At 45.9% G+C, this 13,801-nt stretch overlaps 1 protein-coding gene and 1 pseudogene across 2 annotated transcripts in view; one reads left to right on the forward strand and one right to left on the reverse strand.

Annotated features, from left to right (window-relative positions):
• Amn1 (antagonist of mitotic exit network 1 homolog) overlaps positions 1-13,801 on the reverse strand; it is a 65,277-nt gene that overhangs the window by 17,454 nt on the left and 34,022 nt on the right. For both annotated transcript variants that reach the window (XR_002821320.1, XM_004632180.2), the window contains exons 4-6: positions 11,287-11,504; positions 10,932-10,988; positions 9,453-9,564 (exon numbers count right to left, since the gene is read on the reverse strand). Coding sequence is in view for 1 of the 2 variants with exons in the window: in XM_004632180.2 (XP_004632237.1) it covers positions 9,453-9,564; positions 10,932-10,988; positions 11,287-11,504 (387 nt within the window). In the remaining variant the exon portion in view is untranslated. The remainder of the gene's footprint in view (positions 1-9,452; positions 9,565-10,931; positions 10,989-11,286; positions 11,505-13,801) is intronic.
• On the forward strand, positions 3,142-3,679 carry LOC105742324 (annotated as a pseudogene).

The raw sequence follows: 13,801 nt of genomic DNA on the forward strand, positions 1-13,801 counted from the left end.
ACCATGACTAAATCCAGACTTCAGGCTGAGTGACGGAGCTCACGCTTACCATGGACAGACCTTGAGTCAGCCCCATTTCATGCATGCCTTCCCAATGCTGTAGTAACAAATACCTTCAATTTAGTGGCTCAGAACAGCATATTTATTATTAGTATTAATAATATTATTAATAATATCGAGGCATGATCTCACTGTGCAGCTCAGGCTAGTCTTGAACTCACTTTGCAGCACAGGCTCTGCCTCTGCCTCCCGAGTGCTGGGATTACAGGGGTGTGTTGCGATGCCCAGAGTTTTGGGGTTTTTTCTAAGGCTTTCTGAGACAGGCTTTTGCTCTAATTTAGGCTGCCACTGAGCCCACGATGACCTTGAACTTGGGGTGATCTTCCTGCCTCAGCCTCCTAGGTGCTGGGATTACAGTTGTACACCACAAGAACCCACCTGACCCCAGGTTTGATCCTTGCACCACACACACACACACACACACACACACACACACACACACACACCCTACACCCAATTAGCAACTTGAATTGTACCTGCAACTTTATATACCACAGCTTGCCCCACGTCACGTTCTGGGCATTCATTCATATTTGGGCTGGGCACTGCTCTGCCTGCCGCTTCTGCCATACGCATTGCAGAAAGGACTAAGCCACGTGATCCACTTAACAGATGCAGAGAAGCCGTCTGACGAACCCAGCACATGCCAACTCCCCCTGCTGAAGGCACCCACGAGAAGCCCACAGCAAACGTCAGAACGGTGAGAGCAACGTTTCCCCTCTTGGTTGAAGACAGACAGGATGTTCACCCCCACCCTTCTGCTCGGCCTTGTCTTATATTTCCTGCTACAGGCAAGAAAAAGCAATCAGAGGAAGGAAACAGTAAGACTGGCCTTACCTAATTTGTTACATAAAAATTTGACTTCATTGAACAGAGGAACAGATGGACTTTCAAATTAATTACTTTTATTCTATGGTTATTAATTTTGAAGGTATCTTTTTCATGGTAGACCTTGCTAACTGGTACTACGTGAAGATGCTTGCCTATTACTTCAATTCCATATTCTTTTTTTTTTTTTTTTTGGCGGAACTGGGGATCGAACGCAGGCCCTTGTGCTTGCCAGGGAAGTGCTTATTCCACTGAGCCATCTCCCTGGCCCCAATCCCATATTCTTAAGTATATTTAAATCTAGATAGAAACGTTTGTGACTGGATGAGCGCATGCCATCCCTGCCACCAGCACTGCTCCAGCTAGCAGCAGGGCATCATCCACTCCACAGCAACTCCACAGCACGAGCACAAAGCTGAATTTTATACAAAAATTCAGTTTTACTTATTCTTACATTAGTGGGAGCTGACATCTGCAACTTATAGCAAGCACATACTTTTGTTTTCTACCTCTTAGCTGAACAAAAATATACACAATGTACTGCTTTCCTTAGGTAAGGCTTGCTTTTAATGAGAATATCATGTAACCCTTTCATGAACAAAATCACAAGGGTACTAATGAAACCATCTTTGGAGGAAGTACTTAATATGCCTCTTTTTTATTCATTTTTTAAAAATGTATTTGGCACAGGGAGCTTGGACTTGTAGCAATCCTCCTGTTTTCAGCCTCCCCAGTGCTGGGATTACAGGTGGGCGCCACCACACAGGTGGTCTTGGTGGCTGGCTCAGTGTGTGCCGGGGCGGGGCCGGCATGGCCTGTGGTGCCAGGAATTGAACCGCGATCCCTGCATTTGCCTAAGCAGGTGCTTAATCCACTGAGCTATCTCGTCCGGCCCTAACATGCACATCTTATTTACATAAATTCTCCAGCAAGCAATGGAGACCTCACCGCCCTTACTCTGCAGGCTCTTTAGCTGTCTGCCACATGTGCATGTGCAGTGCACCAACACTCCGCTTTGGAAATATCATACTTCTGTATCATAGTTCTCAAAAGGACTCCAAAGTCTCAAAATTGTGTATCTCCTTTGCCTTGCTTCTCTCTTGATTCCACCCAGGCTTCATTAATGGTTCACTTCACGTTATCAGATTCATCTTCATAAATTTTCCTTACAACATTCGTTAATCCCCCCCACTAGGATCTGTCTCGGCATCATAGGATGGCTTTTGTTTTTCTCTGCACTTTTTCAACCTGAGTTAAGTATTCCCACAGCATGTTTTTCGCTTTCTTTCTGCACAAGAACTGTATCAGTCTTGGTTTTTCTGAACTGCCTTCCACTGAGATGGGTTTCAAGAGATTGTTCACAAGAATAGAGTAACTCTTCCCCTTTAGATTCTTCACCAGAAGATCAAAGGACCTCTCTGTGACACGTACCTCACATGCTCGGCAGGAACTCGATGAGCTCCAGGTAGGGTTGCGTAGATGTTCACAAACTTACCCGACAGATCCCATCCATGATTACCAGTCTCCACTGTCTATCCTGTTGGGATGGGAACAGCCACAGCAGCCGGGTTCTCAGTGTCGAGAAGTTCTGGTTTTTTTCTGTGATTTTTGTGCATCTTATTCTGTTTCTGTTTCAGTCTTGGATTTTCCAGCTGTCAGGGCACCACACACTCTTCCTAGGGCCTGCTCCAGCAACGCCTTTACCTCTTCTAGATCATTCTGCAACTCCTAAGACTAATGTTTTGTATGGAATCTCCCAGGGAATCCATTAAAAGTTAAAACTAAGAACTTTAGCAGGCTGGTAAGGTATAAGATCAATATGTAATAGTCCAATATATTCTATATGCATCAATAAATAACCCAAAATGAAATTAAGACAATAATTGCATGTATGTTACTATCAAAAAGAACACAAATTTAACAAAAGTAAATACTTTAAAAACTATAAAATGTTGTCAAAAGAAATAAAAATCTAGACAACCACGTGCTGTTGTCTAGATTTGGTGCACAACTATAATCCAAGTTATTCAGAAGGTTGAGACAGGAGGGTCACAAGGTCAAGGACAGCTCATGAAACTTAGCAAGACCCCATCTCAAAAAATTCAGAAAAATGGTTGGAGACGTAGCTCAACGTGAATGTGCTGGGTTAAAACCCTATCGCACACACACACATGACATCCTTGGTCATAGATCAGGAGACTTACTGATCTGAGAAAAAGGCCTGAGAAAAAATATGGTGAATGTTCAAGGTAAAAATTTTCCGATTCGCCACCAGCCGCGACAACCCGCTTGGCGGCCAGAGCGAAGGCCCAAGGGGGTGGGCGTGGCGGCCGCCAGAACACAGACCCCTCGTTCGCTCTTCGCGAGGCGGCACCTCGTCGCTCTCCACCAGCAACGAGGATAGAGCGCCTCCGCCCCAGGAAAAGGAGAAGGAATGGCAATGAAGAAGATAACCATCTCCCTCCACAGAACAAAAGGAGTAGTAGAAACCCTGTCTTTCAGGATTCCTAGGACACTGAGTCTTCGAGCAGTGACAGTGGCGGGAGCAGCAGCAGCAGCACCAGCACCCACAGTCCAGACCGGGCCAGTGGGCCAGAGAGCGGCTTAAGCCAGGTCATCCCCGGATCCAGTCCCAACACCCCTCTGCCCATGTCTGAGCGGGCTGCACTGTGCCACGGCCCTTATTTCCACATCAACCAGACGCTGAAGGAGGCCCACTTTCACAGCCTGCAGCACCGAGGACGGCCTCTGACATGATGCACCAGAAGTTTCTTGCCTTCTGTGAAGGGACAGTGCTATGCAGATTTGATATTTCAACTTAAGATTTGTTCTGAAAAATTGCACACAAAAAACCTGCCTGTTGGCTTTTCAGTCTATTTGAAATAACAAGTTAACAGGCAATTGTTTACTTGTGGTTCTGCTGCACTATTGCAGTTTCAAAGGGGCTTTGAAGCAATTTTTTATAGGATTATTTTGAGGGAGACTATCCAATCCATGTCACGGTAGTGGTGTGAGGAAGTTTCATCTGTGTGTCACATCCATAGTGTGTCCAGTTCAGACTGATTTCCCAAGCTGTCACTTAGAAGCTCTACTTTATGTAAAAGGGCCTTTTAAAAATGGGGGATCTTCAATTTTTTTAATTAAATAAACCAGTGAAGAGTAAAAAAAAAAAAAAAATTCCTACAGTCACAGACACGTTGCCGCGGGCCCTCTTCATCGCGAGCGTGCCTACTGCAGGGTTCTTGCCACTTTCTGAAGCAAGCCTGCACGTCCTCGTTCAGGAGTATCCTCACTATGCGGCTGTGGCTGCCTTTAGGTTTTCAACTGATCCAAAGCGCTTTCCTTTCATGTTTATTGTGACTGTGAGGAAGAGCCAGAAGGTGACTGGGGCCAGATCCAGTAAATGAGGCGGAGGAGGACATGCTGTTACATTCTTACAAGCCTGCCTTTCCACTGGATGGCTCTGGGCAGCAACATTCACTGCATTTTTGAGCACATATTAGAAATACAACCAGGAACAAGAATTCAGACTGCTTAAGAAAGTCAAAAGAACGGTGGAATAAGAGTTTTTAGAAGTTTAAGCATTCACTGTATGCTTTGATCCCGCCTCGTAAACTGAAGATTGCAACGCTCCCCAAATGTCTCCAGATTTTAGTGTTTACCTGAGAATTCAGAGGACCTGGGCAGTCAAGAGAAGTCTGAAAGGACGCAAGTGGAGACTCAGTTCCCCATTTCGCTTTGGCCTTCCTTCTTTCTACCTGTGACCCCGCCCCAGCGTCAGCCAGGAGCCGTGGTGGACCGCCCTGTCACTCCTGCGCAGGCAGGCAGGACTGCATGCAGCAGGGCTGCTTTCCTTCCCGCGGGAACCCGACATCGCAGCTTTGTAACTCACGCGTCCTGACGCTAGGTGGCGGCGCCGCGCCAGTCTCTCCACGCAGCTTTGGCCCGAGAGCAGGGCCCAGGACCTGACCTCAACGCACCAAGTGCACTGAGCTACAGGGGAGTCGCCAGAGTCCCAGGATAGCAGGATTTCTCGGCAGCACACAGAACCTTAGACTCTGAACTGAACTGCCAAAGGGCCAGCGTACAAGGCACAGATCAGGCTCAGGATGCTCTGGTTCGAACCCAGTTACTCACAGGAAACCAGAAATGCCCTCTAGGCATCATCAGGCCGCGCAAAAAAAAAAAAAAAAGCAAGATCAGTACACACGACTGACCTACACGCTGCTCCCTATTTTTCTCTTCCTGGTGAAGCCGCCGCTGTATGGGGAAGACTGAAGACCTCACTCTTCTGGAGAAGGAACTATGGGCCAGGTGTCGGGGGTTTTACTTTGACTCTGTGGAGCATTTTGAAGGCTGGGGCAGGCCGCGTCCACTGCTGTGCCTCTTTGGCCTTATGGCTGAGAGGAGAGACCTGCAGCAATGGCCTGGAGGGAGCCCAGGCTGTGGGGGCATCACTGTCGGCCTCCAGGACCCAGGCTGCTCCGGGAAGGCACTCGGTGTGCACATGGCAACAGGAATTCTTTCAAAGGCCCACGGAACTGTACCTTGGACATTTTTGGTAAGATACACAGAAAACCATGAAGCTGACACATACAGTGTTGTGTGTTTATTACAGTGGTCGGGGCAAAGCAGTTCTTCACACTGGATTAGTGAGGAATGAACAGAGGACGATGAGGAAACAGTAATGTAGAACTGAGAAACAAATTCAAAATAAAAACAAGCAGTTATTATTATTATTATTATTATTATTATTATTATTATTTTGCAATACTTGCCAGGCAAGCCCTTATTCCACTGAGCTATCTCCCCAGTCCACAAGCAGTTTTTAAAGCAAGCAATCCACTTTAAGTAAAAGGGAATTCTGAAGCAAGCCACATGGCCTTAAAATACTTGTTTCGGCTGGTTTGTGCTTTTTTTTTGGTGGAACTGGGGATTGAACTTAGGCCCTTACACTTGCCAGGCAAGTGCTTATTCTACTGAGCCATCTCCCTGGCCCCTGTGCTAACTCTTGAGGAGTAGGTAACCCAGGATCTAAGAACCTGTCACTAGAGTCATCTGGTGAAGCTGTCTGGGCATTAGCTTGCCATTGGGTCAAAATAGCCAATGTGGAACTTAGAGGCAGCCAGGTTTACGCCAGCGCGTACTCTAGAAGCTGCAGCCCGGCGTGGTCGGCGGGCCATGGGCAGGAGCGGTGTGGTGGGAGGGTGGGCAGAGGATAGCTGCTTCCTCATGGTAGGCAGGAAGCAGGAAAAATGAGGTCACTACCAGGTCCCACCCAGCGTGACCACCTCTACTCCCAGACCCACTCCTGTAGCAGGTCAGCTGGAACAGCCCTAATCCAGTGACTCTGCAAACTGTCACTTCAGACCTAAGCTATAAGAAAGATCCCAAGAAGTTTTACTTATAAGAGCTACATTCATTAAATTAAAAATTAATTTTAAAACTAGTAGGGGTTTTTTTGGTATTGAAGTACTAGTGGTTGAACCACTGAACTACATCCCAGCCCTTTTTATTTTTTCCATTATGTACTCTTTTTTTGTGCCACCAGGGATCTAACCCTGACCTTTGTGCATGTGAAGCACACACTACACTGCTGCCTCCCCATCCCTTTTCAATCTTTTGTTGTGAGTCAGGGTCTCCAAATTGCCCAGGTTGGCCTTGAACTTTCAATCCCTGCCTCACTCTTCTTAGTATCTGAATGGCTGGTACACTGTCACTCAGGCCCAGAACTATGCTGAAACAATCACTCTGATGGGCTAACATGACTCCACTTTGTTTCTGGTCTCCGTCTTAGTCCCTTAAACTCTAGATGATGGGGGCCTGCCCATTAGCTCAGGTATTTAAGTGCCTGCTGAAACAAAGCAGTCAGGCTCAGGATGCTGTGGTTCAATCCCCTCATCCTCAAGTCAAACCAGACCTGCCCTGAAGGCATCCTGAGGGGCCCCTCCCCCCAAAAAAACTCTAGATGAAGTCACTTCTCACCCCTCCCTTTAAGCTACCCATGAAACACACGAAGGAAGAGCAAGTCATTACTAAAGAAACAGTGAGGACAAACTGTGGGGTAAGCTAAAATCTAACTGCATCCTGCCTGACTGAAATAATGGGCAATGTAAACCTTGTGACATTCTTGTAAAATTCCAAAGTGAACTAACATGGTTACAATGGCTATTTGAGAATTATAAAAACTCAGTACAGCCGGGGAGATAGTTCAGTGGCACAAGCACCTGCCTGGCAATTGCAAGGTCCTAAGTTCGATTCCCAATACCAAACCAAACCAAACAGCATAAAAACTCTTTGGGGATGGGAATTCTGACTAGCTATAGGTGGGGGCCATCTACCAGCAAAACTAAAACTTGCTTATATCCGTTCTCAGCTTCTGAGAGAGCTTCTTACAATCGGCCAGAACAACTGGACAAATTCATTGTCACACCCATCACCCACTCTCTCCCCAAATCCCCACCTACAAGTACATGAGGCTTGGGGGGACATCTAGCTATGACCCATAACAGAGAGGAATGTCCTTTTTGAGATACATTAATTTTATAATTGTGGCAGTATTTTATATGTTCCTAAAAATATTTCTAAATATATCATCACATTTTCCTAAAATGCCACTCTAATTTTTTTTGTTGAACAAGCATGGCTTTTAAGACACATTTTTTTTTTTTTTTTTGCGGATCCAGGGATTGAACTCAGGCCCTTGCGCTTGCCATGCAAGCACTTCTTCTACTGAGCCATCTCCCTGGCCTTAAGGCACAATATTAATAGCAACTTATTTTTTTCCCCCATTCTCTCTCCAAAACTGTTCATTGAAAGATCATTTTCTTGTTCTTGGGTGGGAGTTTTGTTAATAGCTTAACTTCTGAATCATTCCTTCTAGGAAATGCCCAATTACTGTTTTTTTGTTATTTCTGCTACTGAAGACTGATCCCAGGAAGTGCTGAGCTACATCCCAATCCTGTATTTATTTAATTTTTTTTTTTTTTTTGGTGCAGAACCAGGGATTGAACTCAGGCCCTTGTGCCTGCCAGGGAAGCGCTTATTCCACTGAGCCATCTCCCTGGCTCCTATTTATTTAATTTTGAAACAGTTTCACTAAATAGCCCAGGCTGGCCGGAACTTTCTTTCTTTCTTTTTTTTTTTTTATCAGCATAAAAATTTATTTTAATTCAAAATAATGTGGTTATATTTAGAATAATGTTATAATTATCTAAAGCAAATATCACCATTGGCTCTGAAACAGTTTTATGATGTCATTCTTTTGAAGTCAAAAAATATGTAGTAAGAATGTACAAGGAAGCAAAAAATATAGAAACAGTCTTTTGAGTACTGGGAATTATAACAAGAGGGATACATTAAGGTAGTGTAGTGTAACAGACACCAAATTATAAAACATGCAGGAAACAGTTCTTTTACTTTATCAATTTCCTGAAAAATAAACCAGTAACCTCAGAAATGCAAGAATACCACCATTTGGTTAACAGCACCCCAAGGGTTATAGGTAATAATTCACTACACTTCTTTTCTCAAATTCTCCTCGCACTGGCTTCTTTCCTTTAGGATGGATTTCATCTTGTTAACAAAATATTTGGTTTTATTTGTAAAGCAGAATAATTAATATCCTGATTGAAGTATGGAATAACTTACTTGAAGATACTCAGGGATCACACTTTTTAAAAAGGTCAATTTAGTTAGCAAAACCCTCAACTGGCCGGAACTTTCTATCATCCCATTTCACCCTTCCAAGAACTAGAATTACAAGTGTAGTCACCATGTCTGGCGACTTCCCCGTTTTTAGAGGGCATGTGCACACTCTGGTTAGAGCCCACCTCGCTCGCCGAGGCTGTCTGGTCCACGGGACTCACTCACGCACCCTCAAGTCTGGGAGCTCAAGCCGACTCTCACACTGCAGCCAGACTTCAGCTTCACTGTTTGGGCAGTGGCCATGCCCACCCCGAGGTCAGAGGTCAGCCGACAGCTCTCAGGATGCCAGTCATGGGGCTCTCAGCACACCCAAAACACTGGTGGCAAATCCTGGCTCCCAGCCCCCAGCTCAGGCCTTCCTAACCCTTTTGGTGGACAGGGTTTGAACTTAGGTCCTCAGATATTTCTTTTGAAAATGTGCACAACTGGTGTTATAATTGAAGCCCTGGTCTGGCTGAGAAACAAGGACTAACAGGAGGTCCAGGGAAGGGTGAAGTTTCTGTGGCAGGATGTGGCATCGTGGCTTCAATCTCTACGAGTCTAAAGCTTTGGCAGCATTATGTTCCTTCAGAAGAGTGACATCAGCTCGAGTCCAAGATGTTTTGAATTTAAAATGTTTGAGGCAATACTGCAAAGGAAAGGTTCTAGACTGTCTACAAAAGGGATCCCAGGCAGTGTCATGGCCAGAGTCACACAGGAAATGGCACAGTGCATTTCCCATCACTGCTAGCGACACTGTCTTACTCCCCATTGTGAGGAGGCCACCGTGGAGGTACACTGCCACGGCCGCACTGCGAGTGAGGAAACTGGAGTGCTGGGAGGATGGAGCGAGGACTTAAACATCCCACCAGACTGACCTGTTATCAGTGGGCACTCATGGAAGAGTAGAATCCGGATCTGAGGACAGCAGGTGACAATGGCCTCCACGGCATCGTCAGTCAGGTGAACACAGTGCCCCATGTGAATCTCCTAGTTATGAAAGAAAACCAAAGGAAGAAAACTGATCACCAACGACAGTATGCAAAAGTGGGGGGATCTTTCCCAAGCATTTACTTGGAAAAAACAAAACAAATACACAGTGGATTAACAATTGTTATTCTCTTATTATTTTGTTATGAAGTTTTACTTTATTTTTTCATAAAAAAGAAAACCAAGACAAAAAGCAAACTATGAAGAAAGGAACAACATAAGCCTGAAGAAATGAAGCTGCCTCCTGGTAAGGTGGACAGAAGTCTCCAGCACGCTAGCTAGGACCTTGGGGAAAACAGCACTGTTGCATCTCACAGAGCTGAATGTGTGGTGGCACACACTTGGCAATTTCACCCCCACGTATTCAGTTGAGAAAAATGAAAATGTCCCTAAACAAAGACATGGCCATAAATGTCCATAGCAGTATTCATAAAAGTCCAAAGCTGAAAGAACCAAGTGCTCGTTGCATAACGAATTATGGCAGAGCCACATTACAGACCAGCACTCAACAACAAGGAGTGCAGAATCCTCACGTGCAGCAGCATGCATGAACCTCAGAGACGCTAAATGAAAGCAGCAACAAAAAGCAAGCAAGCAGCCCAGGGACAAGAACATGCACACAGCTGCTCTTGGACAGAAGGCTGTGTGGCAATCCACACCCTTTCTATGAGGCTGGACAATGCAGCTGTCAGAACAGGGTGATGACAGGCTGCGCTGACATGGAGGCAGGGTCAGGCAGGCCCGAGCTCCTGGGCGACGTGGATGAATGTCAGCAACCGACTCACAGGCGTCGTACATCAGGAGATGTACGACGTGACTCTGACTCTATGGGATGCTAAGACTTCGGGGAGGTAAGAGTTTTACTCGAATTTTAATGTGACTTATCTTTTCAGTTTACTAATTTTTTTTTCTTTTTTTTTATGTGTGTGTGTGGCCAGCTCAACCCACCGGGGGGCGGGGCTGGCTGGCATGCGGTGCTGGGGGATTGAACCGCGGTCCCTGTGCTTTAGCTAAGCTTGTTCTAAGTAGGTGCTTTAGACCACTGAGCCATCTCACCAGCCCCCAGTTTACCAATTTATATTTACTCTGGGAATGGAGAGGTTGGAGCCAGGTATCAATGCAGTACCTGATTGATGAGACACTGGTCTTCTGGGTCCTAAAAAATAATTTCTGTGGGCCTGCCCCTTAGCTCAGTTCTTTAAGTGGCTGCTTCACCAAAGCAGTCAGGCTCAGGTTGCTGTGGTTCAGTCCCCACAACTCAAGCCAGCCAAACCTGCCCTGAAGGCATTCGGAGCAAAAAAAAAAAAAAAAATTCTGAGGGTAACATCAAATTCAGTTACCATTACTATTACAGACATTTAAGTTACCTCTAATTTCTTGGCACATGGCCCACTAACAAGCGCAACCACTCCACTGTCAGACACCTGTGCAGCGGGAAAAGAAAGCCTGTGAACAGTTATGAAAAATGCAGAATTTTCTAAAAGTTATATATTATGTAATTAACAGCCTTCTATTGGCAAATATGAGTTTCTTCATATGTACTTCCCACCCATACTGTCTAAAATAATTAAGGGGAATATAGAAATTGCATCACACTTATCAGCCACCCAAAACATGAAATGGCCAACAACTTCAACAACAGAAAAAACGCTGTTCTGACTGGTCATGGCAACACGCAGGGCCACACGTTACCTTGCCCTTTTGGGTGTGTCAGTTATTTACCTGAGTAGCTGAAAAGTCTACACACTTCAAAAGTGAGCAGTGCTCTCCTAAGGCGCACAAGGACACGTCAGTAATACTGAGGCAGCCTCCTAAGTCAATAATCTTGAGCAGCCGGCAGTTGAATGCAAGAGCGAGGACACCTTCATCAGTGAGGTTCTGGCATCTCTTCATAGAAGCTTCTTGCAGATAAGAACAAGACGAAGCCACAGCTTTTATTCCTGGGGGAACACAGACCATTGGCTATTCGTGTGTGTGTGTGTGTGTGTGTGTGTGTGTGTACACCACAAAACTTTGTGAGTTAGTTGCATGGCAGCAGTAGGTGGCAGAGGGAGGGACCTAGTGCTCTTATCTGCTGGTCTTGCTCACTAACCATGCTACAGAACTTGGGATTGGGCCAGACGGAAGACTTGGAACTTTGGAAGGCATTCAGCTTTATTTCGCTAGCAAGCGGATGGGAATCTTGGCTCCAAATCATTAGCCCCATCTTGGGGTTTCATAAGAAGAAAGTACAAAACACAGGTAACAAATATTCTGCAGCTGGTGACACATGTCTTATCATACACTCCCGGGCAGAATTTGTGCCATGCAAGCTAATTAGGGCTACTATCATGTAACAAGGAGGTCTAGGTTATAATGAGCAGGAAGAAAACACACCATTGTCTAAGGCCAAGCCAAGGAGTCCTTGAGGTGATAAGTCTCTGGAAAACTTGCCAGCAAACAAAACAAGGCCCAGCCCTGGGCAGGGTGCACTTGTCTTGTAGCTGCCACTGCAATGTTAAAGTTTAAGTTGTATAATTTTCTAACACGATGTGTTTCCCAGTTGCATCCTTGTGCAGTGTTAGAAGCTTAAATTTCAAGATTTCTTTTACATTTAAAACTGCCTCTACAACCACACCAACCAAACACAGAACAAACCAGCTGGGGGCAGTTCTGCAGAACCAGCATGCGGCAGCCAGCTCTGGGTCGGTGAAGTATACACACACCTTCACACTTGAATGTATTAGAGACAGCTATGTGAAGTAGAAAAGTGACAGGCAGTCAGAGAGGGCTGGGCCCTCTAGAGCTCAAGGCGGACACAACTGTGGCTGGAAGCGCAATCGCTGAAGGCCAGACTTCAAGAAAAAAGGAGCTGCTCACCACACAGGTCCCCGAGGGACCAACAGCAGTGGCTGATATTCTACGTAGGCACCAGTCACCTTGGGGAGGAGACCAAACCCCCTTAACCCACCCGTTCCAGGGGAGTCCTTGTCACCCCCGTCTGCTTGCCACCGTGACTTGTTTTCCCGTCTGATCCCCATTTAATCAGTATTAATACCTTAGTGACTGTACTTGTGATCTTATTGGTTCACTACAGTTTAGTCCCACCTCACACCTATCCAATGATTTTCCACTGGATCAATTACTACCTAAGTGACTCTACTGTAATCTTATCAATTTACATCTTAAGTTGCTTCATCTAGTGGCTTTGATTAATAAAACACCCCTGAGAAGTAGGCTTGGCAGGTAACCCACTTTCCAGCCTCCTTCTGTCCTCAGACTGAAGCTCACTTTCTTTCAACAAATCCTTCCAACTCTTAACCTCCACTGCTCCTAGAATCTACTCCTCCATTTTAAAGAACACAAACTCAGTGTTTTGGACACCTAGCAGGTTTGGAGCTTCATTCCCCAGTATCAAATGGCCACACCCGACTCAGGAGGCATCAAATTAAATGATCCAACATGGCAAAAGATGCAGCCGAGTGTGCAGTGGTAGAGGCTTGACAATACTCCGCCCTGAGTTTACCACAACCCTGCTTTACCTCTGCCCTTAAGTTAATGACACAAGTCGCCCTAAGGTTGTGCTGTTGTGGCCACCTGCATCCAGCAAAGGAGCGCAAGGACATCTGGAGGCAGAAAATAGCTCTGTTTACACCAGTGGACAGGCGGGGAGATGCTCCCAGAGAAGCCAGGTGGCGCAGGCTGGTCGGCTAGCATTTTATAAGATCTGTACACGGCAGTTACAAAAGCTGAAGGCTTGGCTGTCTTTGGTTCCATTGGCAGGGTGACACCATCTGTTACGAGGCTAGGTTAGTAAAAGCCTGCTACAGTGAGATACATCTCGCCTGTGCAGACAGGCCCTTGTGGTTACAGAGGTCAAGAAAGCATCACAGGCCTAGGAAGCAGTTAAGAGCTGGGCAGTTGCAAAAAGAGCAATCTTCGCTTTCAGTGGCCAGTGGGGAGTGGACATATAAACAGGGCACACCAACTGCACTGCTCCAGCCTCCCCAGGTAAACACTGCAAAGCTCACAGCTCAGACCCACGGTGGGGAGAAAGGCGTCCTCCTCGCCGTAGGTCTGCAAGCCAAGCAACCCACAGAACAGTGAGGCTGCCTGTTTTCTAGAGGCACTGTATCCACTTACCCTGGTTCTTTTCCCCGAGTTTTTGTTTTCTTGGTAAAGTATGTATGAATATACTACCTTAACTATTTTAAAGCCACACTTTGCTGGGATTAAGTGCATGATTAAGTTATTTTGG

The sequence above is a fragment of the Octodon degus genome, unplaced genomic scaffold (assembly GCF_000260255.1).
Source record: "Octodon degus isolate 3935 unplaced genomic scaffold, OctDeg1.0 scaffold00047, whole genome shotgun sequence".
NCBI lineage: Eukaryota > Metazoa > Chordata > Mammalia > Rodentia > Octodontidae > Octodon > Octodon degus.